At 69.3% G+C, this 24176-nt stretch overlaps 1 protein-coding gene across 22 annotated transcripts in view; it reads left to right on the top strand.

The window, feature by feature from the left end:
- Positions 1 to 22613, top strand: part of PLEC (plectin) — a 56399-nt gene extending 33786 nt beyond the window's left edge. For 9 of the 22 annotated variants that reach the window (XM_051831208.3, XM_089336502.1, XM_089336498.1 and 6 more), the window contains 30 exons: positions 233 to 322; positions 1217 to 1294; positions 1372 to 1464; positions 2222 to 2388; positions 2849 to 2964; positions 3049 to 3155; positions 3273 to 3392; positions 3466 to 3561; positions 3726 to 3853; positions 4074 to 4167; positions 4730 to 4884; positions 4968 to 5277; positions 5359 to 5436; positions 5524 to 5685; positions 5762 to 5866; positions 5952 to 6047; positions 6125 to 6250; positions 6946 to 7098; positions 7186 to 7340; positions 7424 to 7550; positions 7635 to 7818; positions 7888 to 8045; positions 8139 to 8317; positions 9662 to 9800; positions 9891 to 10247; positions 10326 to 10409; positions 10512 to 10616; positions 10718 to 10816; positions 11724 to 15104; positions 15226 to 22613. In XM_051831208.3, coding sequence (XP_051687168.1) covers positions 233 to 322; positions 1217 to 1294; positions 1372 to 1464; positions 2222 to 2388; positions 2849 to 2964; positions 3049 to 3155; positions 3273 to 3392; positions 3466 to 3561; positions 3726 to 3853; positions 4074 to 4167; positions 4730 to 4884; positions 4968 to 5277; positions 5359 to 5436; positions 5524 to 5685; positions 5762 to 5866; positions 5952 to 6047; positions 6125 to 6250; positions 6946 to 7098; positions 7186 to 7340; positions 7424 to 7550; positions 7635 to 7818; positions 7888 to 8045; positions 8139 to 8317; positions 9662 to 9800; positions 9891 to 10247; positions 10326 to 10409; positions 10512 to 10616; positions 10718 to 10816; positions 11724 to 15104; positions 15226 to 21447 — 13464 coding nt within the window. In that variant the 3' untranslated portion in view covers positions 21448 to 22613. Of the gene's footprint in view, positions 1 to 58; positions 74 to 232; positions 323 to 719; positions 739 to 1216; positions 1295 to 1371; positions 1465 to 2221; positions 2389 to 2848; positions 2965 to 3048; positions 3156 to 3272; positions 3393 to 3465; positions 3562 to 3725; positions 3854 to 4073; positions 4168 to 4729; positions 4885 to 4967; positions 5278 to 5358; positions 5437 to 5523; positions 5686 to 5761; positions 5867 to 5951; positions 6048 to 6124; positions 6251 to 6945; positions 7099 to 7185; positions 7341 to 7423; positions 7551 to 7634; positions 7819 to 7887; positions 8050 to 8138; positions 8318 to 9661; positions 9801 to 9890; positions 10248 to 10325; positions 10410 to 10511; positions 10617 to 10717; positions 10817 to 11723; positions 15105 to 15225 lie in introns of those variants that run through there. The other 13 variants (XM_089336499.1, XM_070075649.2, XM_089336497.1 and 10 more) reach the window with 6 other exon arrangements.
- The last annotated feature ends 1563 nt before the right edge of the window (positions 22614 to 24176 follow it).

Genomic DNA, 24176 nt, shown 5'->3' with positions numbered 1-24176 from the left:
CCACGCCTGCTCCTGTCTCTTTCCTCTTCCTCCTCTTCCTCCTGGTCTCTCCTGGTAGCACTGGAGGGCAGAGGTAGGTGTCTGTGGGCCGGGGGCATGCTCTGGGGCTTCTGAGGGACCCTCCCTGCCTTTGCCCCTGGGGCTAGTGCCAGCTCCTTGGTCAGTCCCCACCCGGGACCCCGTTGGTGGCTCTGGTGGTCTGTCGTCATCCCAGCCCCCGCTGTCCCTTCAGGCCCAGAGACACATCAGTGACCTGTATGAAGACCTCCGCGATGGCCACAACCTCATCTCCCTGCTGGAGGTCCTCTCGGGGGACAGCCTGGTACGTGTGCCCCTGCCCTCTCCTGTGCCCTGCTGTGTCCACCTGGACGCCCCTGCCTGCCTGCCTGCCCGCCCTCCTCGGGCCCTCTCCCAGCTGCCTACTCTGTCCGGCTCAGCCCCCTTCTGCTTCTTCCCCGGGAGCAGCCCGGCCTCGCCCACGTGCCTCCCAGTCCAGGTGTCAGACCTCCCAGCCAAGGGCCCGACACAAGAGCGGCCACAACCCCAAGCCATGGCCCTTCCGGCCCTTGCTACCCTCCGCACTGGAGCCCTAACACAGTAACCTCATGCTCTGCTCTGCTTTGGTTTCTCTGCTGCTTGGACTCTGAACCTTGACCTCTGCCCTTTACCCTTTGCCCTGCTCTGGCTGGGCAGCCAAGGGAGCGGAGGGAGCGGGACGTAATCAGGAGTTTGCGCCTGGTGAGTGCTTGTGCCCACTGGCCCCGGCGGCACGTGGGCGCCCCAGGACAGCAGAGCCCAGCTCACGGGGGCTGGCAGCCAGTCCACCCCGACCCACGCCTGGCTCCTGGGTGGTAGATGGCTGTGTGTCGGACTGCCTGCTGTCCTGCCTGCTGCAGTACCCGGGGCTGGGCCTGGGACCCACCAGGAGCTGCAGTGGCCACGCCCCCCGGGCAGGAGGAGCACCCCCCCAGTGCCTCTGCCCTCCACCCAGGGCTTCCTGGCTATTGTCTCCTCCCTACCCCTTTCCTTCCTCACCCCAGCTGGGGTCACTGGACTCCCCAAGCCCCTGCTGGGCCTGCCCTGGCCCTTAGGCTGGGGGGGAGGGTAACCCCTGGGTACGGGAGTGGCCACTGCCCTCTGTCGTGGCGGCTGCCGGGGGGCGGTGCCGGGGGCTGCAGCTGGCCTGCAGAGGCTGACCTTCCGTGCCCCCTCACAGCCCCGGGAGAAGGGGAGGATGCGCTTCCACAAGCTGCAGAACGTCCAGATCGCCCTGGACTACCTCCGGCACCGCCAGGTGAGGCCCTGCCCGCCAGGTACCCGCCCCGGGCCGGCCCCGCGTGTGGGCTGAGACCGCTGCCCCCCCCCCCCCAGGTGAAGCTGGTGAACATCAGGAATGATGACATCGCCGACGGCAACCCCAAGCTGACCCTCGGCCTGATCTGGACCATCATCCTGCACTTCCAGGTGGGCCGCTGCCCCCGGGGGCGCCCTGGCGTGGGCTGCCCGATCTGCAGGGTGGGGCGGCTCGGGAGGTGCCCTGCACAGACTCCTTGGCCCTGGGGTGCTGACGGGGCAGGGCCTGCAGGGAAGCTGCTGCAGCTGCCCAGGCTGCCCCAGCTGACTCAGTGTTGCCTGTGCTGGCTGCACAGGAAGCCACAAATCGGAGATCTGGGCAGGCAGAGCCAGGCTGGCATGCGCGCTGAGTCACACAGGCTGCCAGCCGCCAGACAGGGGAGGCCGGGGGCACCCACAAGGGAGGCAGGCAGACAGAACCAGGCCTGAGGGTGGCTCCCAGTGCAGGGCCGGGCAGGGCGGCCAGGGGTGCGCGCCAGCCCGGTCCACAGAGACCCCAGACACTCCGCCTGCAGCCGCAGAGGGGGCGTGGCCTGCTCTACCCTTCCCTGACAGCCTGTCCTATGCCTGGAGGGTCTGGGCCAGCTTTGGGGCCTGCAATGACCCTTGTGCCTGCCGTCCACCACTCAGCTCCGTGTCAGCCTCAGGGGTGCACCCAGAGCTCACGGGAGCCCAGGGCACCTACCTGCTGGTGGCAGTTCTGTGGCAGCTACTGGCTGGAGTGCCCTAGTGTGGCTCGGTATTACGTGGGAGGGGCCCTGGGAGTCTTGCTGGCCAGCCGTGAGCAGTCGTGGTCACCTAGTGGGGTGGGCTGGGTAGGCTGGGCCCCAGGACTAACCCCCAGCCTCCTGCGTGCGCCATGGGGCAGATCTCAGACATCCAGGTGAGCGGGCAGTCCGAGGACATGACGGCCAAAGAGAAGCTGCTGCTCTGGTCACAACGCATGGTGGAGGGCTACCAGGGCCTGCGCTGTGACAACTTCACCTCCAGCTGGCGGGACGGCCGCCTCTTCAACGCCATCATCCACCGGCACAAGTACGTGGCCCCGGGGGCAGAGGAAGCCACAGGAGGGGTGTGTGTGTGTGTGTGTGCGTGTGTGTGTGTGTGTGTGTGTATGCACGTGCGCACACCTGGAACACTTCAGCCAGGAGGCTTCAGACAGATGGGGCAGGGAGGCCGGCGGGATCATGCCTGCCTGTCTGGGGCCTGGCCTGTGGGCATGGGTGTGGGTGCCAACAGCTGCTCCCAGGGGGCACAGGCAAGCAGCCCGACCCCAGCCAGCCCCTGCCAGAGAACAGTGCAGCTTCTTGGAGGCCTGAGGCCTGATGGGCAGGGCGGCTGCTGGGAGCCTCTGCCTGTGTTGCTGTAGGCCTTGGGCTCCCAGGGTGGGGAACAGAGCCCGCTGCTGGTGGCTGTTAGCGGGGCAGGCAGGGAGAGGCAGGGTTGGGGTTCTTCGTTTGTCGGGGTGCGTGACCCACTGCCTGTGTGTCTGCAGGCCCATGCTCATCGACATGAGCAAGGTGTACCAACAGGGCAACCTGGAGAACCTGGACCAGGCCTTCTCCGTGGCCGAGCGGGACCTGGGAGTGACTCGGCTCCTGGACCCCGAGGGTATGAGGGTTGGCCCGGTCCTCCCCTGCCCCCACGTCCGGAAGCCACTCCACAGGCCGCTCTGACCCCACCCCTCCCCCGCAGACGTGGACGTCCCTCAGCCTGACGAGAAGTCCATCATCACTTACGTTTCATCCCTGTACGACGCCATGCCCCGTGTGCCTGACGTGCAGGACGGGGTGAAGGCCAACGTGAGCCTGGGCCCGGAGGGGTGGGGGGGCGGCAGGGCCCGGTTGCCTGGGGCCTGGAGGGGGTGGTGGGCGGTGGAGCCCGGAGGCCCCGACAGCCCTGACGACCCTGTGGTGCAGGAGCTGCAGCTGCGCTGGCAGGAGTACCGGGAGCTGGTAATGCTGCTCCTGCAGTGGATCCGGCACCACACTGCTGCCTTTGAGGAGCGCAAGTTCCCCTCCAGCTTCGAGGAGATCGAGGTGGGCCTGCCTTCCCGGTGGGGAGGGGTCCGTGCCTGCCTTGGCAGGGCTGCTGATGCCCTCATCCCTGCAGATCCTGTGGTGCCAGTTCTTGAAGTTCAAGGAGACGGAGCTTCCAGCCAAGGAGGCGGACAAGAACCGGTCCAAGGCCATCTACCAGTCCTTGGAGGTGAGCGCCGGGCACGCAGAGCCCCGGGGCCAGGGCCCCACTGGAGCTCCACCCGGCCTTGCCTCTAGGACAGGGGCTGTGCTGGGACCAGTGGGCCGAGGACCCCGGGCCTGGTACCCCCACCCCTCTGCCGCTCAGGCCTGAGCTCAGTTTGCTGCCCACAGGGGGCAGTGCAAGCAGGCCAGCTCAAGGTGCCCCCTGGCTACCACCCTCTGGACGTGGAGAAGGAGTGGGGCAAGCTGCACGTGGCCATCCTGGAGCGGGAGAAGCAGCTCCGCAGTGAATTCGAGAGGTGGGTGTGGACAGGCGGCTGCCGGGTGGGGCCCTGTGGTGGCAAGGGAGCCGCAGGACGGTGAGTCACTGCTTGGCGAGGAAATCCCCCCCAGGCAGCTGGGCGCGGGGCAGTGGCCCGCAGACAGGCAGGGAGCCTGCAGCCGGAGGGCAGCCGGCTGTGCGGCGGGGAGCGCAGCGGGCCCACCGCTCACGGCGTCCCGGGGGGCTTGGGGCTGCAGGCTGGAGTGTCTTCAGCGCATCGTGAGCAAGCTGCAGATGGAGGCCGGACTGTGCGAGGAGCAGCTGAACCAGGCCGACGCCCTGCTGCAGTCGGTGAGGGGAGGGCAGGGAGGGGCCAGAGGCAGGAGGGAAGTGGGTGGAACCCCAGAGCCCGGAGAGGGGTGGGCCCACAGGCAGGGGTGGGGCACTCGGGTTCGGGGAGCCAAGCTGAGCTCCTCCCTCCTGGTGCGCGGCCAGCTCTGCCTGTCTGCGCTGGAGGAGAGTTGTTTGGGCAGCAGCAGGACCCAGAGAGGCTGCCCTGCCTGCCCCCGGGCCTGCTCCTCCCCCACAGCACACAGGGCCGCAGGCGCAGGGCTGGGTGTGCCCAGGCCGGAACCTGTAGAAGGGAGGGATTCTGTGGCCGTGAGGGGCTCTCAGTCCTGGACCCAACAGGACTCCTCTGGACTTGACTGGCTCCCTGCAGAGCCAGCAGGTGGACAGTTTGTCCAGAGTGTGTCTGTAGGGCAGGGAGAGAAGGGGGAAGATCAGGGTCCTGGCCAGCTGAGGCCTGGGCCTTCGGGCTGGGGAAGCGGGCAAGGGTGACCACCATGGACAAGGTCCCTGTGTGGTCGGGAGGTGGGCCAGCCAGGCTGAGTCACAGACCACCGCTTGGCAGGATATCCGGCTGCTGGCCACAGGCAAGGTGCCACAGCGGGCAGGGGAGGTGGAGCGGGACCTGGACAAGGCCGATGGCATGATCCGACTGCTGTTCAACGACGTGCAGACCCTCAAGGATGGACGGCACCCACAGGGCGAGCAGATGTACCGCAGGTGGGCCTCCCCCAGCCCTGCCCCGGCGCCGGCCGGCACTGGGCAGCTGGGGCCCGCTGACCTCCCCGACTCCTCCGCCCCAGGGTGTACCGCCTGCACGAGCGCCTGGTGGCCATCCGCACCGAGTTCAACCTGCGGCTAAAGGCGGGCGTGGCTGCCCCCGTGACCCAGGTGACTGTGCAGAGCACACAGAGGCGCCCGGAGCTGGAGGACTCCACCTTGCGCTACCTGCAGGACCTGCTGGCGTGGGTGGAGGAGAACCAGCGGCGGCTGGATGGGGCTGAGTGGGGTGTGGACCTGCCCAGCGTGGAGGCACAGCTGGGCAGCCACCGAGGCCTACACCAGTCCATCGAGGAGTTCCGGGCCAAGATCGAGCGGGCGCGGAACGATGAGGTGAGTGGCGCCTGTTGGGTGGTGGGCGGTGGGCGGTCTGGGGACCCCGCCGCGGGCCTCACCCTCCCTCGTCTCCTGCAGGGCCAGCTCTCACCCGCTGCCCGGGGCGCTTACCGGGATTGCCTGGGCCGGCTGGACCTGCAGTATGCCAAACTGCTGGTGAGCGAGTTGGCGGGGGCTGGGCGGGGGCGGGGGAGGCGGGCCAGTGGGTTGGCATTGGTTCCCATGCGTTCCTCTTGCCCGCAGAACTCCTCCAAGGCCCGCCTCCGGTCCCTGGAGAGCCTGCACGGTTTCGTGGCGGCCGCCACCAAAGAGCTGATGTGGCTGAACGAGAAGGAGGAGGAGGAGGTCGGCTTTGACTGGAGCGAGCGCAATGCCAACATGGCCGCCAAGAAGGAGAGCTACTCGGTGAGGATGGCCGCCCCCCGCCGCGGGAGCCCCTCGGGGCAGACCCCGGCCCCTGAGCCCTTGTGCCCCTTGTCAGGCCCTGATGCGGGAGCTGGAGCTGAAGGAGAAGAAAGTCAAGGGGACCCAGAGTGTGGGGGACCGGCTGCTGCGTGAAGACCACCCCGCCAGGCCCACAGTGGAGGTGGGTGCGGGTGCGGGGCCGGGGGCCCTCCCGGGGCCCCAGGGCGGTGGGGCGGGGCCTGATGAGGCTCCGCCTCCTCTCGCAGTCCTTCCAGGCAGCCCTGCAGACCCAGTGGAGCTGGATGCTTCAGCTGTGCTGCTGCATCGAGGCGCACCTGAAAGACAACACCGCCTACTTCCAGGTGAGGGCCCCCCTGCCCCTAGCCCTCGGGGGCTCCGCGCCCCCTCCTCAGGCCCCTGACCCCTCCCGCCACCCCAGTTCTTCTCAGATGTGCGGGAGGCCGAGGAGCAGCTGCGGAAGCTGCAGGAGACGCTGCGCAGGAAGTACAGCTGCGACCGCTCGGTCACCGTCACCCGGCTGGAGGACCTGCTGCGGGATGCGCAGGTGGGGCAGGCGCAGGGGCAGGGAGGGACTGGGAGGTGGCCGGGGGCCAGCAGAGCTGGTCGTGCACCCCGCTGTGGAGCCCACGGAGGAGTGAGGTGGGAGGCGGTGCTGGGGCTGCTCTTGTGGGCGCGCGCACACCGACAGCCTGCAGGGCCCTGGAGGGCCGAGTGCGCTGGGTGTGGGGCCCGTGAGTCCTGGGGTGGAGGTGGGGGACACCCAGTGGGGTCTCAGCGTGCTCGGCGGACAGTGCTGGAGGGAAGGGGGACCGAGGCTGGTCCCTGTGGTCAGCAAAGGCTGGGCCTCAGCCATAGCGTCATCGGGAGTGAGCGGCAGAGGTGCAGGCAGCTCCGGGCTGAGGCCGCTCCAGGCTGGGCTCTGACCTGTCCTTGGTGGGGTTTGGCCCCCCCATGGGGTTGGGAGGGAGGAGGGAAAAGGATGTCACAGGAGCTACAGCTCAGCCAAGCTGGGCCACCCAGGGGACGTGGGGACGGCTGTGGGCAGTGGGGGCTCCAGACCTGGTCAGAAAGGACATTGTCAGCGGCATCTCTCCGGGGACCAAGCCTCGCCTCTCGGCTCCCCGTGTCCCCAGCCCACAGCACTGGGAGGAACGCACAGATCTGGCCATCCCCAGATCTGGGTGGGTCCTGTGCTCCCGGGTGCCAGGCGTGTCGCCCTTAGCTGCCCCTCCCCTACAGGATGAGAAGGAGCAGCTCAACGAGTACAAGGGCCACCTCTCAGGCCTGGCAAAGCGGGCCAAGGCCATCGTGCAGCTGAAACCACGCAACCCAGCCTACCCCGTGCGCGGCCACATACCCCTCCTGGCTGTGTGTGACTACAAGCAGGTGGAGGTGAGGGCTGTGCCAGGCGGGGCCCCCGTGGGCGGGGTGAGCGGGCCTGTGGGTGTGGCCACATCGTCACTGACTCTGACGTCCCAGGTGACCGTGCACAAGGGTGACGAGTGCCAGCTGGTGGGCCCCGCCCAGCCGTCCCACTGGAAGGTGCTCAGCGGTTCCGGCAGCGAGGCAGCCGTGCCGTCTGTGTGCTTTCTCGTGCCGCCCCCCAACCTGGAGGCCCAGGAGGCTGTGGCCAGGTGGGTGGCCCAGGGAGCTACAGCTGGAGTGGGCGGGCAGCGGTGGGGCCCCAATGGCCCTGACTCTGGCCCTCACCTGCCAGGCTGGAGGCCCAGCACCAGGCCCTGGTCACGTTGTGGCACCAGCTGCACGTGGACATGAAGAGTCTTCTGGCGTGGCAGAGCCTCAGCCGTGATGTGCAGCTGATCCGCTCCTGGTCCCTGGTTACGGTACGGTGACGCGCTGGCCACGGGCACTTGGTGGGGGAGAGGCGGGGCCCCCCTCCATGCTCAGACCCGTGCCCTCCCCACCAGTTCCGCACCCTGAAGCCGGAGGAGCAGCGCCAAGCCCTGCGCAGCCTGGAACTGCACTACCAGGCTTTCCTGCGGGACAGCCAGGATGCAGGGGGCTTCGGGCCTGAGGACCGGCTCACGGCCGAGCGCGAGTACGGCTCCTGCAGCCGCCACTACCAGCAGCTGTTGCAGAGCGTGGAGCAGGGTAAGGAGCGGGCAGCACCCGGGGGTGGGCACGGGGGCCGGGCAGCCGCGTGACCAGACCCGCCCCCAGGTGAGCAGGAGGAGTCCCGCTGTCAGCGCTGCATCTCAGAGCTCAAGGACATCCGGCTGCAGCTGGAGGCCTGCGAGACCCGCACGGTGCACCGCCTGCGGCTGCCGCTGGACAAGGAGCCCGCGCGGGAGTGCGCCCAGCGCATCGCCGAGCAGCAGGCAGGTGCCCCTCCCCTCCCCTCCCCTCCGCGGGCGCCGTGCATTGGGCCGGGCCATGGTGGTCAGCGTGCTCCCTGCTCGCTTCCTCCTCAGAAAGCGCAGGCCGAGGTGGAGGGGCTTGGCAAGGGGGTCGCCCGGCTCTCTGCCGAGGCCGAGAAGGTCCTGGCGCTGCCCGAACCTTCGCCCGCCGCCCCTACTCTGCGTTCGGAGCTGGAGCTGACACTTGGCAAGCTGGAGCAGGTCCGCAGCCTGTCTGCCATCTACCTGGAGAAGTGAGTGTGGGGGCGGGGGCTGTGCCTGAAGTGAGTGTGGGGGGCGGGGGCTGTGCCTGGAGAAGTGAGTGTGGGGGCCGGGTCATGGCGGGGGGCTGTGCCTGGGGAAGTGAGTGTGGGGGGCCGGGGTCATGGCGGGGGGCTGTGCCTGGAGAAGTGAGTGTGGGGGGCCGGGGCCCGGGCGGGGGGCTGTGCCTGGGGAAGTGAGTGTGGGGGCTGGGCCCGGGCGGGGGGCTGTGCCTGGGGAAGTGAGTGTGGGGGCTGGGTCATGGCGGGGGGCTGTGCCTGGAGAAGTGAGTGTAGGGGCGGGGGACTGTGCCTGGAGAAGTGAGTGTGGGGGCCGGGTTGTGGTGGGGGCTGTGCCCAGAGAAGCGCCCTGAGCCAAGGAAGGCCCATGGGGAATTGGAGTTGTCTGGCCAGGAGATAAGGGGCTCAGAGCTGGTGGCTGAGGAGGTGGCAGCCACAGGACTTCCCAGGGATACCTGCCTTTGGGGGTAGAAGGGAGGGGTGGGGAGGGGGGCAGACCCAAGGAGGAGCTAGAGGTCAGGAGGGTGCACACATCCCTGGGTAGTGGGTTCAGAGTGGGGAGGGGTGGTCACACAGCAGGGGGTTCTGCAGGCTCCAAGGGATGGCTTCTTGGGCGGCAGCAGGTGCAGAGGGTGGGACAGTGGAGGCACGAGGGGCAGTGTAACCAGCCTTCCGTGCCCTACAGTGTCCTCCCCTTGCCCGGGGCCCACAGGGCAGTGCCCAGGCCCCCTCTTCTGCCTGCCCTCAGTCCCCAGTCCAGCCACAAGGCCTCAGCTGTCCTTGCTTTGCTGTGTGTTTCTGTGCATTCCTGGGGACCGGCTTTCAGAGGTGCCGTGGGAGGCCTGCCTGCATGCCTGCCCTGTCGATTCTGACTGGCCTCCAGGGGCCTCCAGGGGCCCCGAGCGGCCCACCTGCTATTTCAGGGTCTCCTGCTGTGTGGTCAGCACTGCGTCCCATTTTATCCCTTTGTGCACAAACAGTGTGTTGGAGGGGAGGGTCGCAGGCTGCTGTGGGTGCCCTTTCCACACTGAGTGTCTGGCTCACCCAGTGTGGGCTGGACCGTGAGGACCACACTGCCGCCAGCCAGCTCCACCTGCCCAGGCCTTTGTGTGGCCTCTGTGCAAGTCTTCAGGCTGGAGCTTGGTGTCCCTGAGCACCTCCTCGTGTCTGTTCTCCCTGAAGCCTGTGGCCACGGGACGCTGGCCTGGACGGAGTGCGGCCCGGCAGGCAGCGTCCCGCTCCCTGGGGCTCTGGCCCCACCGCTGTGGGCCTGCCTCTCCAGACGCAGCCGTCCTGACCGAGCCCTCCCTTCCGCAGGCTCAAGACCATCAGCCTGGTGATCCGCAGCACCCAAGGTGCCGAGGAGGTGCTCAGGACCCACGAGGAGCAGCTCAAGGAGGCGCAGGCCGTGCCTGCCACCCTCCCGGAGCTCGAGGCCACCAAGGCCTCGCTGAAGGTACTGGGACCGGACTCATGCCTGAGCGGGTGCGGGGCGTGCGTGGCGGGGGTCCCTGGCTGAAATGGCTTCCGCGCCTCCTCACTGCAGAAGCTGCGGGCCCAGGCAGAGGCTCAGCAGCCCGTGTTCGACGCCCTGCGGGACGAGCTGCGGGGGGCGCAGGAGGTGGGCGAGCGGCTGCAGCAGCGGCACGGCGAGCGGGACGTGGAGGTGGAGCGCTGGCGGGAACGGGTCCAGCAGCTGCTGGAGCGCTGGCAGGCTGTGCTGGCCCAGACCGACGTGCGGCAGCGCGAGCTCGAGCAGCTGGGCCGCCAGCTGCGCTACTACCGCGAGAGCGCGGACCCGCTGGCCGCCTGGCTGCAGGATGCCAAGCGGCGGCAGGAGCAGGCCCAGGCCGTGCCGCTCGCCAACAGCCGAGATGTGCGGGAACAGCTGCGACAGGAGAAGGTGGGCCCGGTCAGGGTGGGTGGGGGTAGGGGGCACGCCTGCGCCTGGCTGTGCTGACCACCGCCCCCCCCCCCCCAGGCCCTGCTGGAGGAGATTGAGCGGCATGGCGAGAAGGTTGAGGAATGCCAGAGGTTCGCCAAGCAGTACATCAATGCCATCAAGGTGTGGCCCCCAGGCCTGGCCACGCGGGGAAGCCCATGGGTGGGTGCTGGGGGGCAGGCCTGGGGGGCGGAGCCAGTGACCGACCGCAGCGTGCGCCCACAGGACTACGAGCTGCAGCTGGTCACGTACAAGGCACAGTTGGAGCCAGTGGCGTCCCCAGCCAAGAAGCCCAAGGTCCAGTCTGGCGCAGAGAGCGTCATCCAGGAGGTAGGACCAGGGCCAGCGGGCCTGAGCTGGGTGAGGGGCTGGTTGGGCCCCACGGGGATGTGGCTCCGGGCAGGCCTCACCCTGGCGCTCCCTCCCGCCAGTACGTGGACCTGCGCACGCGCTACAGCGAGCTGACCACGCTCACCAGCCAGTACATCAAGTTCATCAGCGAGACCCTGCGGCACATGGAGGAGGAGGAGGTACAGCCGGGTGGGGGTGGGGGTTGGGGTGGGGGCCGGTGGGCATGGGGAGGCCATCCTGCCGCCTGCTCCACCCCAAACGCAGCGCACAGGAGCCCGTCCCAGGCTGTTAGCTGGTGGTAGCTCTTCCTACTGCTGCTGCCTGGTGCCACGTGGTGCCTGTCCCCCAGCACGCCACCCCAGGCTGCCTCACCGGCGGCCCTCCCTGGCCTGGTGCTGTGCTGCTCCCTGCGGTGGCTGGCGCCCCTCTCTCCTCTGTGCCGCCCCTCCTGCTTCCCACTGACCCTCCTGCGGCGTCTGCGCTGGTCTCCTTGCCTGGGCCCCTTTGGGAAGCCAGGCAGGCAAGGTGTTCAGCAGGCGGTTCCTCCTTGCCTTCCCGGGCCCCGCCGCCGTTGGGCCTGCCTGCAGCCAGCCCTGCCTTCTCTGCTTGAGCTGCAGGCTCCAGGGCCCCCCCCCCCTCTGGAGCTGGCTTAGGTCCGCACCGCCGGGTTAGGGTTGGGTGGGGTCAGGGGCCCTGTGGTAAGAGCCAGGCCCCAGTGTCCAGCAGAGCCCAGGCGGTCTGTGCGGAGGGTGTGGCTTGTGGGCCCCACGAGCCTCCTGCTTTGCTCTCTTTCTCTCTCCCCCATCTGTCTGTCTGTCTCCGTCGCCTGTCTGCGGGAAGAGGGGAGGACGCCTGGGCCTCCTTCCCCAGGCTGGTGAGCATGGTGGGGCCAGCTGCGCTCACTGCCTGAGTGCCCTGGGCGGGTGCACGCTGTCTCCTCGGCCGGGCCGGGACCTCTGTCCTCCCTGACCCCTGCGCACCGCGCTGTCCGAGTGAACTGTGGTGGTGCCGTGTCACGTGACCCGTCTGGCGCCTGCTCCGGGCTCACGCTCTTTCTGGTTCTCTTCCTCTCTGCCACGGCCGCAGAGGCTGGCAGAGCAGCAGCGAGCCGAGGAGCGGGAACGGCTGGCCGAGGTGGAGGCCGCGCTGGAGAAGCAGCGGCAGCTGGCCGAGGCACACGCGCAGGCCAAGGCGCAGGCGGAGCGGGAGGCGCAGGAGCTGCAGCGACGCATGCAGGAGGAGGTGGCTCGGCGGGAGGAGGCGGCGGTGGACGCACAGCAGCAGAAGCGCAGCATTCAGGAGGAGCTGCAGCACCTGCGGCAGAGCTCGGAGGCCGAGATCCAGGCCAAAGCCCAGCAGGTGGAGGCGGCGGAGCGCAGCCGGGTGCGCATCGAGGAGGAGATCCGCGCCGTGCGCCTGCAGCTGGAGACGACCGAGCGCCAGCGCAGCGGGGCCGAGGGTGAGCTGCAGGCGCTGCGCTCGCGGGCGGAGGAGGCCGAGGCGCAGAAGCGGCAGGCACAGGAGGAGGCCGAGCGCTTGCGCCGGCAGGTGCAGGAGGAGAGCCAGCGCAAGCGGCACGCGGAGGCGGAGCTGGCCCTGCGCGTCAAGGCCGAGGCCGAGGCCGCCCGGGAGAAGCAGCGGGCCCTGCAGGCGCTGGAGGAGCTGCGGCTGCAGGCCGAGGAGGCGGAGCGGCGGCTGCGGCAGGCCGAGGCGGACCGGGCCCGCCAGGTGCAGGTGGCCCTGGAGACGGCGCAGCGCAGCGCCGAGGCGGAGCTGCAGAGCAAGCGGGCCTCCTTCGCGGAGAAGACGGCCCAGCTGGAGCGCACCCTGCAGGAGGAGCACGTGGCCGTGGCGCAGCTGCGCGAGGAGGCCGAGCGGCGGGCGCAGCAGCAGGCGGAGGCCGAGCGTGCCCGCGAGGAGGCCGAGCGGGAGCTGGAGCGCTGGCAGCTGAAGGCCAACGAGGCGCTGCGGCTGCGGCTGCAGGCAGAGGAGGTGGCGCAGCAGAAGAGCCTGGCGCAGGCCGAGGCCGAGAAGCAGAAGGAGGCGGCAGAGCGCGAGGCGCGCCGGCGGGGCAAGGCGGAGGAGCAGGCCGTGCGGCAGCGGGAGCTGGCCGAGCAGGAGCTGGAGAAGCAGCGGCAGCTGGCTGAGGGCACCGCGCAGCAGCGCCTGGCCGCGGAGCAGGAGCTCATCCGGCTGCGGGCCGAGACCGAGCAGGGGGAGCAGCAGCGGCAGCTGCTGGAGGAGGAGCTGGCCCGGCTGCAGCGCGAGGCGGCCGCGGCCACGCAGAAGCGCCAGGAGCTGGAAGCCGAGCTGGCCAAGGTGCGAGCCGAGATGGAAGTGCTGCTGGCCAGCAAGGCCCGGGCCGAGGAGGAGTCGCGCAGCACCAGCGAGAAGTCCAAGCAGAGGCTGGAGGCCGAGGCCGGCCGCTTCCGCGAGCTGGCCGAGGAGGCCGCGCGCCTGCGCGCCCTGGCGGAGGAGGCACAGCGGCAGCGGCAGCGGGCGGAGGAGGACGCGGCACGGCAGCGGGCGGAGGCCGAGCGCGTGCTCGCCGAGAAGCTGACCGCCATCAGCGAGGCCACGCGGCTCAAGACGGAGGCAGAGATAGCGCTCAAGGAGAAGGAGGCGGAGAACGAGCGCCTGCGGCGGCTGGCGGAAGACGAGGGCTTCCAGCGGCGGCGGCTGGAGGAGCAGGCGGCGCAGCACAAGGCTGACATCGAGGAGCGCCTGGCCCAGCTGCGCAAGGCCTCCGAGAGCGAGCTGGAGCGGCAGAAGGGCCTGGTGGAAGACACGCTGCGGCAGCGGCGGCAGGTGGAGGAGGAGATCCAGGCGCTGAAGGTGAGCTTCGAGAAGGCAGCGGCGGGCAAGGCGGAGCTGGAGCTGGAGCTGGGGCGCATCCGCAGCAGCGCCGAGGACACGCTGCGCAGCAAGGAGCAGGCGGAGCTGGAGGCCGCCCGGCAGCGGCAGCTGGCGGCCGAGGAGGCCCAGCGGCGCCGCGAGGCCGAGGAGCGCGTGCAGAAGGGCCTGGTGGCCGAGGAGGAGGCCGCCCGGCAGCGCAAGGCCGCGCTGGAGGAGGTGGAGCGGCTCAAGGCCAAGGTGGAGGAGGCCTGGCGCCTGCGGGAGCGGGCGGAGCAGGAGTCGGCGCGGCAGCTGCAGCTGGCCCAGGAGGCGGCCCAGAAGCGCCTGCAGGCCGAGGAGAAGGCGCACGCCTTCGCCGTGCAGCAGCGGGAGCAGGAGCTGCAGCAGACGCTGCAGCAGGAGCAGAGCATGCTGGAGCGGCTGCGTGGCGAGGCCGAGGCGGCGCGGCGCGCGGCCGAGGAGGCCGAGGCGGCGCGGGAGCAGGCCGAGCGCGAGGCTGCCCAGTCCCGGCAGCAGGTGGAAGAGGCCGAGCGGCTGAAGCAGACGGCAGAGGAGCAGGCGCAGGCCCGGGCGCAGGCGCAGGCCGCCGCGGAGAAGCTGCGCAAGGAGGCCGAGCAGGAGGCGGCGCGGCGGGCGCAGGCGGAGCAGGCGGCTCTGCGGCAGAAGCAGGCGGCCGACGCGGAGATGGAGAAGCACAAGACGTTCGCGGAGCAGACGCTGCGGCAGAAGGCGCAGGTGGAGCAGGAGCTGACGACGATGCGGCTGCAGCTGGAGGAGACGGACCACCAGAAGCGCATCCTGGACGAGGAGCTGCAGCGGCTGAAGGCGGAGGTGACGGAGGCAGCCCGGCAGCGCGGCCAGGCCGAGGAGGAGCTCTTCTCCCTGCGGGTGCAGATGGAGGAGCTGGGCAAGCTCAAGGCTCGCATCGAGGCCGAGAACCGCGCGCTCATCCTGCGCGACAAGGACAACACGCAGCGCTTCCTGGAGGAGGAGGCCGAGAAGATGAAGCAGGTGGCCGAGGAGGCCGCCCGGCTGAGCGTGGCGGCGCAGGAGGCGGCGCGGCTGCGGCAGCTGGCCGAGGAGGACCTGGCGCAGCAGCGGGCCCTGGCGGAGAAGATGCTCAGGGAGAAGATGCAGGCGGTGCAGGAGGCCACGCGGCTGCGGGCCGAGGCCGAGCTGCTGCAGCAGCAGAAGGAGCTGGCGCAGGAGCAGGCCCGGCGGCTGCAGGAGGACAAGGAGCAGATGGAGCAGCAGCTGGCGGCGGAGACGCAGGGCTTCCAGCGGACGCTGGAGGCGGAGCGGCAGCGGCAGCTAGAGATGAGCGCCGAGGCGGAGCGCCTCAAGCTGCGCGTGGCCGAGCTGAGCCGGGCCCAGGCCCGCGCCGAGGAGGACGCCCAGCGCTTCCGGAAGCAGGCGGAGGACATCGGCGAGAAGCTGCACCGCACCGAGCTCGCCACCCAGGAGAAGGTGACGCTGGTGCAGACGCTGGAGGTGCAGAGGCAGCAGAGCGACCGCGACGCCGAGCACCTGCGGGAGGCCATCGCCGAGCTGGAGCGCGAGAAGGAGAAGCTCAAGCAGGAGGCCAAGCTGCTGCAGCTCAAGTCCGAGGAGGTACCGGCCCCCGGCGTGCAGGCGGGCAGGCCCGGGTGTGCCCCTGGGGTGGGTGGCGGGCGTGCCGGGGCCCCCGTGGGTGCTGACGCGCCGCGCCTGCCTTCCCTCCCGCTCCCCCTAGATGCAGACGGCGCAGCAGGAGCAGATGCTGCAGGAGACGCAGGCCCTGCAGCAGAGCTTCCTGTCGGAGAAGGACCGCCTGCTGCAGCGGGAGCGCTTCGTGGAGGAGGAGAAGGCCAAGCTGGAGAAGCTGTTCCAGGACGAGGTGGCCAAGGCCCAGCTGCTGCGCGAGGAGCAGCAGCGGCAGCAGCAGCAGATGGAGCAGGAGAGGCAGCAGCTGGCGGCCAGCATGGAGGAGGCCCGGCGGCGGCAGCACGAGGCTGAGGAAGGCGTGCGGCGCAAGCAGGAGGAGCTGCAGCGCCTGGAGCAGCAGCGGCAGCAGCAGGAGAAGCTGCTGGCCGAGGAGAACCAGCGGCTGCGCGAGCGGCTGCAGCGCCTGGAGGAGGAGCACCGGGCCGCGCTGGCGCACTCCGAGGAGATCACCGCCCTGCAGGCCGCCGCCGCCGCCAAAGCCCTGCCCAACGGCCGGGAGGTGCCCGATGGCCCGGCCGCGGCGGCGGAGCCCGAGCACACCTTCGAGGGCCTGCGGCGCAGGGTGCCGGCCCAGCAGCTGCAGGAGGCGGGCATCCTGAGCGGCGAGGAGCTGCAGCGGCTGGCGCAGGGCCGCACAACGGTGGCCGAGCTCGCGCGGAGGGAGGACGTGCGGCGCTACCTGCAGGGCAGCAGCAGTGTCGCTGGGCTGCTGCTCAAGCCCACCGGCGAGAAGCTGAGCGTGTACGCGGCCCTGCGGCGGCAGCTGCTGAGCCCGGGCACTGCCCTCATCCTGCTGGAGGCCCAGGCGGCCTCAGGTTTCCTGCTGGACCCCGTAGGGAACCGGCGGCTGACCGTCAACGAGGCCGTGAAGGAGGGCGTGGTGGGCCCCGAGCTGCACCACAAGCTGCTGTCAGCCGAGCGCGCCGTCACGGGCTACAAGGACCCCTACACGGGCGAGCAGATCTCGCTCTTCCAGGCCATGCAGAAGGACCTGATCGTGCGCGACCACGGCATCCGGCTGCTGGAGGCGCAGATCGCCACGGGCGGCATCATCGACCCCGTGCACAGCCACCGCCTGCCCGTGGGCGTGGCCTACGAGCGCGGCTACTTCGACGAGGAGATGAACCGCGTGCTGCAGGACCCGAGCGACGACACCAAGGGCTTCTTCGACCCCAACACGCACGAGAACCTCACCTACCTGCAGCTGCTGGAGCGCTGCGTGGAGGACCCCGAGACGGGCCTGCGCCTGCTGCCGCTCACAGATGCGGCCGCCAAGGGCGGGGAGCTTGTCTACACCGACTCCGAGGCCCGGGACGTCTTTGAGAAGGCCACCGTGTCGGCGCCGTTCGGCAAGTTCCGGGGCAAGACGGTGACCATCTGGGAGATCATCAACTCGGAGTACTTCACGGCCGAGCAGCGGCGGGACCTGCTGCGGCAGTTCCGCACGGGCCGCATCACGGTCGAGAAGATCATCAAGATCGTCATCACTGTGGTGGAGGAGCACGAGCAGAGGGGCCAGTTGTGCTTCGAGGGGCTGCGCGCCCTGGTGCCCGCCGCCGAGCTGCTGGACAGCAAGGTCATCGACCACGACCTCTACCGCCAGCTGCAGCGCGGCGAGCGCTCCGTGCGGGAGGTGGCCGAGGTGGATGCCGTGCGGCGGGCCCTGCGGGGCACCGGTGTCATCGCGGGGGTGTGGCTGGAGGAGGCAGGGCAGAAGATGAGCGTGTACGAGGCCCTGAGGAAGGACCTGCTGCAGCCGGACGTGGCCGTGGCCCTGCTGGAAGCCCAGGCCGGCACCGGGCACATCATCGACCCCGCCACCAGCGCTCGGCTGACCGTGGACGAGGCCGTGCGAGCCGGCCTGGTGGGTCCTGAGCTGCATGAGAAGCTGCTGTCGGCCGAGAAGGCCGTGACGGGTTACAGGGACCCCTACTCGGGGCAGAGCGTCTCCCTGTTCCAGGCCCTGAAGAAAGGCCTCCTGCCCCGGGAGCAGGGCCTGCGCCTGCTGGACGCCCAGCTGTCCACGGGGGGCATCGTGGACCCCAGCAAGAGCCACCGTGTGCCCCCTGATGTCGCCTGTGCCCGGGGCTACCTGGATGAGGAGACCAGTAGGGCCCTGTCGGCACCCGCAGATGACGTCAAGGCCTACCTCGACCCCGGCACGCGGGAGCCGGTCACGTATAGCCAGCTGCAGCAGCAGTGCCGGGCTGACCAGCTGACCGGGCTGAGCCTGCTGCCACTCTCTGAGAAGGCCGCCCGGGCCCGGCAGGAGGAGGTCTACTCTGAGGCCCAGGCCCGGGACACCTTCGAGAAGGCCGCGGTCGAGGTCCCGGTGGGCAGCTTCAAGGGCCGGCCGGTGACGGTGTGGGAGCTCATCAGCTCCGAGTACTTCACGGAGGAGCAGCGGCAGGAGCTGCTGCGGCAGTTCCGCACGGGCAAGGTCACCGTGGAGAAGGTCATCAAGATCCTCATCACCATCGTGGAGGAGGTGGAGACCCGGCGGCAGGAGAGGCTGTCCTTCAGCGGCCTCCGCGCCCCCGTGCCGGCCAGTGAGCTCCTGGCCGCCCGCGTCCTCAGCAGAGCCCAGTTCGAGCAGCTCAGGGATGGCAAGACGTCGGTCAAGGACCTCTCGGAGGTGGACTCCGTGCGCACGCTGCTACAGGGCAGCGGCTGCCTGGCCGGCATCTACCTGGAGGACTCCAAGGAGAAGGTGACCATCTACGAGGCCATGCGCCGGGGCCTGCTGCGGCCCAGCACGGCCACGCTCCTGCTCGAGGCACAGGCAGCCACTGGCTTCCTGCTGGACCCCGTGCGGAACCAGCGCCTCTACGTCCACGAGGCCGTGAAGGCAGGTGTGGTGGGCCCCGAGCTGCACGAGAAGCTGCTGTCGGCGGAGAAGGCCGTCACAGGCTACAAGGACCCCTACTCGGGCTCCACCATCTCGCTCTTCCAGGCCATGAAGAAGGGCCTGATCCTGAAAGACCACGGCATCCGGCTGCTGGAGGCGCAGATCGCCACGGGCGGCATCATCGACCCCGTGCACAGCCACCGGCTGCCCGTGGACGTGGCCTACGAGCGCGGCTACTTCGACGAGGAGATGAACCGCGTGCTGCAGGACCCGAGCGACGACACCAAGGGCTTCTTCGACCCCAACACGCACGAGAACCTCACCTACCGGCAGCTGCTGGAGCGCTGCGTGGAGGACCCCGAGACGGGCCTGCGCCTGCTGCCGCTCAGGGGCGCTGAGAGGGCCGAGGTGGTGGAGACCAAGCAGGTGTACACCGAGGAGGAGACCCGGAGGGCCTTCGAGGAGACGCAGATCGACATCCCTGGCGGCGGCAGCCACGGCGGCTCCACCATGTCCCTGTGGGAGGTGATGCAGTCGGACATGATCCCCGAGGAGCAGCGGGCCCGGCTGCTGGCCGACTTCCAGGCCGGCCGCGTGACCAAGGAGCGCATGATCATCATCATCATCGAGATCATCGAGAAGACGGAGATCATCCGGCAGCAGAACCTGGCCTCCTACGACTACGTGCGCCGCCGCCTCACCGCCCAGGACCTCTACGAGGCCCGCATCATCTCCCTGGAGACCTACAACCTGCTCCGCGAGGGCGCCCGCAGCCTGCGGGAGGCCCTGGAGGCCGAGTCTGCCTGGCGCTACCTCTACGGCACAGGCTCCGTGGCCGGGGTCTACCTGCCCGGCTCCAGGCAGACTCTGACCATCTACCAGGCCCTGAAGAAGGGGCTGCTAAGCGCGGAGGTGGCCCGCCTGCTGCTGGAGGCCCAGGCGGCCACGGGCTTCCTGCTGGACCCGGTGAAGGGCGAGCGGCTGACCGTCGACGAGGCTGTGCGCAAGGGCCTGGTGGGCCCTGAGCTGCACGACCGGCTGCTCTCGGCAGAGCGGGCCGTCACCGGCTACCGCGACCCCTACACCGAGCAGACCATCTCACTCTTCCAAGCCATGAAGAAGGAGTTGATCCCCGCTGAGGAGGCCCTGCGGCTGCTGGACGCCCAGCTGGCCACCGGCGGCATCGTGGACCCGCACCTGGGCTTCCACCTCCCGCTGGAGGTGGCCTACCAGCGGGGCTACCTCAACAAGGACACGCACGACCAGCTGTCGGAGCCCAGCGAGGTGCGCGGCTACGTGGACCCCTCCACCGACGAGCGCCTCAGCTACACGCAGCTGCTCCGGCGGTGCCGCCGCGACGAGGCCAGCGGCCAGCTGCTGCTGCCGCTCTCCGACGCCCGGAAGCTGACCTTCCGCGGCCTGCGCAAGCAGATCACGGTGGAGGAGCTGGTGCGCTCCCAGGTCATGGACGAGGCCACGGCGCTGCAGCTGCAGGAGGGCCTGACGTCCATCGAGGAGGTCTCCAAGAACCTGCAGAAGTTCCTGGAGGGCACCAGCTGCATCGCCGGCGTCCTCGTCGACGCCACCAAGGAGCGGCTGTCCGTGTACCAGGCCATGAAGAAGGGCATCATCCGGCCCGGCACGGCCTTCGAGCTGCTCGAGGCGCAGGCGGCCACCGGCTACGTCATCGACCCCATCAAGGGGCTCAAGCTGACCGTGGAGGAGGCCGTGCGCATGGGCATCGTGGGGCCCGAGTTCAAGGACAAGCTGCTGTCGGCCGAGCGCGCCGTCACGGGCTACCGGGACCCGTACTCGGGGAAGCTGATCTCGCTCTTCCAGGCCATGAAGAAGGGCCTGATCCTGAAAGACCACGGCATCCGGCTGCTGGAGGCGCAGATCGCCACGGGCGGCATCATCGACCCCGAGGAGAGCCACCGGCTGCCCGTGGAGGTGGCCTACAAGCGCGGCCTGTTCGACGAGGAGATGAACGAGATCCTGAGCGACCCTTCGGACGACACCAAGGGCTTCTTCGACCCCAACACGGAGGAGAACCTCACCTACCTGCAGCTGATGGAGCGCTGCGTGGAGGACCCCCAGACGGGCCTGCGCCTGCTGCCGCTCAAGGAGAGGAAGCGCGAGCGGAAGACGTCCTCCAAGTCCTCGGTGCGCAAGCGCCGCGTGGTGATCGTGGACCCCGAGACGGGCAAGGAGATGTCGGTGTACGAGGCCTACCGCAAGGGCCTCATCGACCACCAGACGTACCTGGAGCTGTCCGAGCAGGAGTGCGAGTGGGAGGAGATCACCATCTCGTCCTCGGACGGCGTGGTCAAGTCCATGATCATCGACCGGCGCTCCGGCCGCCAGTACGACATCGACGACGCCATCTCCAAGAATTTCATCGACCGCTCGGCCCTGGACCAGTACCGCGCCGGCACGCTCTCCATCACCGAGTTCGCGGACATGCTGTCCGGCAACGCCGGCGGCTTCCGCTCCCGCTCCTCCTCCGTGGGCTCCTCCTCTTCCTACCCCATCAGCCCCGCCGTCTCCAGGACCCAGCTGACCTCCTGGTCCGACCCCAGCGAGGAGACGGGCCCCGTGGCCGGCATCCTGGACACAGAGACGCTGGAGAAGGTGTCCGTTACGGAGGCCATGCACCGCAACCTGGTGGACAACATCACCGGGCAGCGGCTGCTGGAGGCGCAGGCCTGCACCGGGGGCATTATCGACCCCGTCACCGGCGAGCGCTTCCCCGTCACCGACGCCGTCAACAAGGGCCTGGTGGACAAGGTCATGGTGGACCGCATCAACCTGGCCCAGAAGGCCTTCTGTGGCTTCGAGGACCCGCGCACCAAGACCAAGATGTCGGCCGCCCAGGCCCTGAAGAAGGGCTGGCTCTACTACGAGGCGGGCCAGCGCTTCCTGGAGGTGCAGTACCTGACCGGGGGCCTCATCGAGCCGGACGTGCCGGGCCGCGTGTCCCTCGACGAGGCCCTGCAGCGCGGCACCGTGGATGCCCGCACCGCCCAGAAGCTGCGCGACGTCGGCGCCTACTCCAAGTACCTCACCTGCCCCAAGACCAAGCTCAAGATCTCCTACAAGGACGCGCTGGACCGTAGCATGGTGGAGGAGGGCACGGGGCTGCGGCTGCTGGAGGCCTCCGCCCAGTCCAGCAAGGGCTACTACAGCCCCTACAGTGTCAGCGGCTCCGGCTCCACCGCCGGCTCCCGCGCCGGCTCCCGCACCGGCTCCCGGGCCGGCTCCCGCCGCGGCAGCTTCGACGCCACCGGCTCCGGCTTCTCCATGACCTTCTCTTCCTCCTCCTACTCTTCCTCAGGCTATGGCCGCCGCTACGCCTCGGGGCCCTCGGCCTCCCTGGGGGGCCCCGAGTCTGCAGTGGCCTGACCCCCTGCCTGCACCCTGCCCCTCCCGCTCTGCATGCGTTCAGGCTCCCTGCCCAGGGCCGGGGTCTCTCTCGAACGTTTAAAGGTGTCTTCCTCCCAAGCTGTGCCTCAAGTTTAACCAAAAAAGACCAGACTAACACGTTAATCTCTCTCTTTCTCTCTTCCTCTCTCTCTCTCTCTTCCTCTCTCTCTCCGCTGTCCAGGCAGCTTGTAGTGGGGGGGCAGGGCCAGCCCAGCCTCACTGACCACCTCACCCTCCTCGGGTCTCCCCACTCCCTTCTCCTTGCCACTCACCACAGCCAGGTGCCTTGGAGGGTCCAGAGCCGAGCCCCCAGCCCACTCTTCCTCTCTCCCCAGGGAGGGCTCTGTCTAGGCAAGAGCCCCAGTCCCGTGAGAGCCAGCACCCCCCCCACCCCGTGCCCACCTGCCAGCCCTAGCTGCCGAGGACTCCCCGGGCCATCCCAGGCCAGCCGGCGTCTGCTTCCCGGTGTGTTGCCAGGGCAGACCCGTGGGTGTTGCTGGCGAAGGGCGGATGTCCCTGGCCGGCGTCTCTCCCCGCCTGCCCGGAGCAGCTGCTTCCCCATGGGAAGAAGAGGGTTCAGGCTGCAGAGTCAGCTGGCCCGGGCGTGCCACAGCCCGGTCAGCCCCTGCCCGGCTCCCGCAGCTGCTCACGCCCGCTTCCCCGCCACACATGGCCCCGGGCCCCGGGCCTCTTGGCTTCAGCCTCAGCTCCCTAGAAAGTGCCTTCCGTGTCTCTCCTGCTGCCCCAGGCCCACGGACTGACCCAGAGTGGGAAGCGGGCACTCCCCGTGGGGCGTGGCTGGGGGGGGTCCTCCTGCTGGGGTGCTACCGGCCAGGCCTGCTCCCAGGGAGCCCCAGCCCCCAGAACAGACTCAGCTCCTACTTGGCCCGGGGACATTGGCCGGGCTGCCTTCTGACCCTAGCACCCCGCTGGTGCCCCTCGCCCTCCCCTGTTCCACCCAGCCCTTGCCCTTGGTGGCTCCCACCCCTGCTCCACCTCTGGCTGAGCTTTGCATGTTCCACTAACCTGGGCTGGCGGCAGGTGGAGGTGCCAGGTGCGCGGCGCCTCTGTGAGGGCAGAACACTAACCTGACCATGGGCGGGGGCCCTGCGGCCTCTGCCCCCAATAAAAGCAATTCCAGTCTTCCTGTGGGTCCTGCCTCATTTCTGTGTCCCTGGGTCAGGGTGGCTGCTGCTGCCCCAGGCTCTGAGCTTGGCCGAGACGGGAGGAAGTGAGTGTCCATGGGCAAGAAAACCCGGTGGTGGCTGGTGTCCAGGGTGGGGCCATGCCCAGGCCTGGCCTGCTGATGGTGGCCTGGCCCTGCTGCCCGGGCCGGCCCTCGGCCCAGGGCTGGCGCTGCGGGTGCTTGGGTCTCATGCCCCCCCGCCCCGCGGGTGAGCTGGCCCCTGCGGGCCAAGGGCATCTCTGTCTGGGGAAGGGTCTGCCTTGCAGCCTCAACCACTGTCTGCGCCTGGCCCATCGGCCCCACACTTCCTGTGCTGAGGTTGCCCGACCTGGACTTGCTTCTCCAGGGCTCTGACTGGGTGCGGTTTCTGGGGGGACACACCCAGCCCTGCTGCAGCCGCTGGCCCTGGGGCCGGAGAGATGGCGCCTTCCTGGACCCAAGCTCTGGCTCCACTTTGCCCACGTGAGAGCTTCCCAGCTGCGGCCTGTTGGTGGTCCGGGACCCCTGCCACACTACAGCTGTGTGCACCCGGGCTGGGGGTGGGGCGGCCACAGCTCTCCTGTGGGCCCAGGACCCCTGAAGTGGCAGGGACGGGAGGCGTGTTCCCCAGCGGGTCACGGGGTGGTGGGAGCTGCTCCAGCTCCCACCCCGTGGTTCCTGGACCTGGACAGTGGACGGTCACCCCGTGGCTTTGGAGTGGACCTTGTCCTGGAGCGTGGCAGCACGGTCCTGAGATGTCGCCAGGACGGCGATGCCCAGCAGTGGCTCCTGGGAGGGGGCAGGAGACGTGAGTGCACAGCTGACCCCGGCTGACTCCTCTGCAGGGGGGAGGGGCCCGGCCAGCGCCTGAGTCACGTGGCTCTGTGGCTGGTGAAGCGTCAGAGGCCTCTGGAGGTCTACACCGCTGGAGACAGGATGTTCTGCTGGGAGAGGGCGCCATGGCCCGCCCATGCCCCTGCACCTTGGTGGCTCTGGGAATTCTGGGTAGCTGGTGTCTGCTGGCCAAACCATTGGTCCATGAGTACTTTGGTGTCCTGGTACACATCAGCTCTCAGCGAAGATCCCATGCCCTGTGTCCATCTGGTGCCTCCTCTCCGTCTCCTGGTCCTCTCAGACCCTGACCAACCAGCCTAGTCCCTCCCTACGTGAGCTGCCGTCCTGGGCCTGTGAGGTGGACGGCCCAGTGCCTGGCAGAAGCTCTGGCCAGGGATTGCCCTACCCTGTGTCCCGGCGCTGGGCCTGGGTGGAGCCCAGCAAAGCACACTGGCTGCCGTGAGCAGACCTGGACTTTGACCACTTCCGTCACCTGTCACAGGGCCCCTCTGTGAGGCCAGGGCGTGGGGGGGGGGGTGCTGGGACACCCACCCATGCAGCCTTCTGGCCTGCGCAAGCCTGCACCCAGGTGTCCACCTGGCCTTACCCTGGGTTCTCACGGAGCCCACCACCCTGGGTGCCTGCTGGGTCCGATGCGCTGGCTCCTGACCGGGGCTGGGGCTGCACAGTCGCCACTCACTTCATGGCA

This window comes from Oryctolagus cuniculus, chromosome 6 (genome assembly GCF_051225735.1).
Source record: "Oryctolagus cuniculus isolate XC-2025 breed Fujian yellow rabbit chromosome 6, ASM5122573v1, whole genome shotgun sequence".
In the NCBI taxonomy this organism is placed as follows: Eukaryota; Metazoa; Chordata; class Mammalia; order Lagomorpha; family Leporidae; genus Oryctolagus; species Oryctolagus cuniculus.
This window is presented reverse-complemented; position numbering and strand designations above follow the sequence as displayed.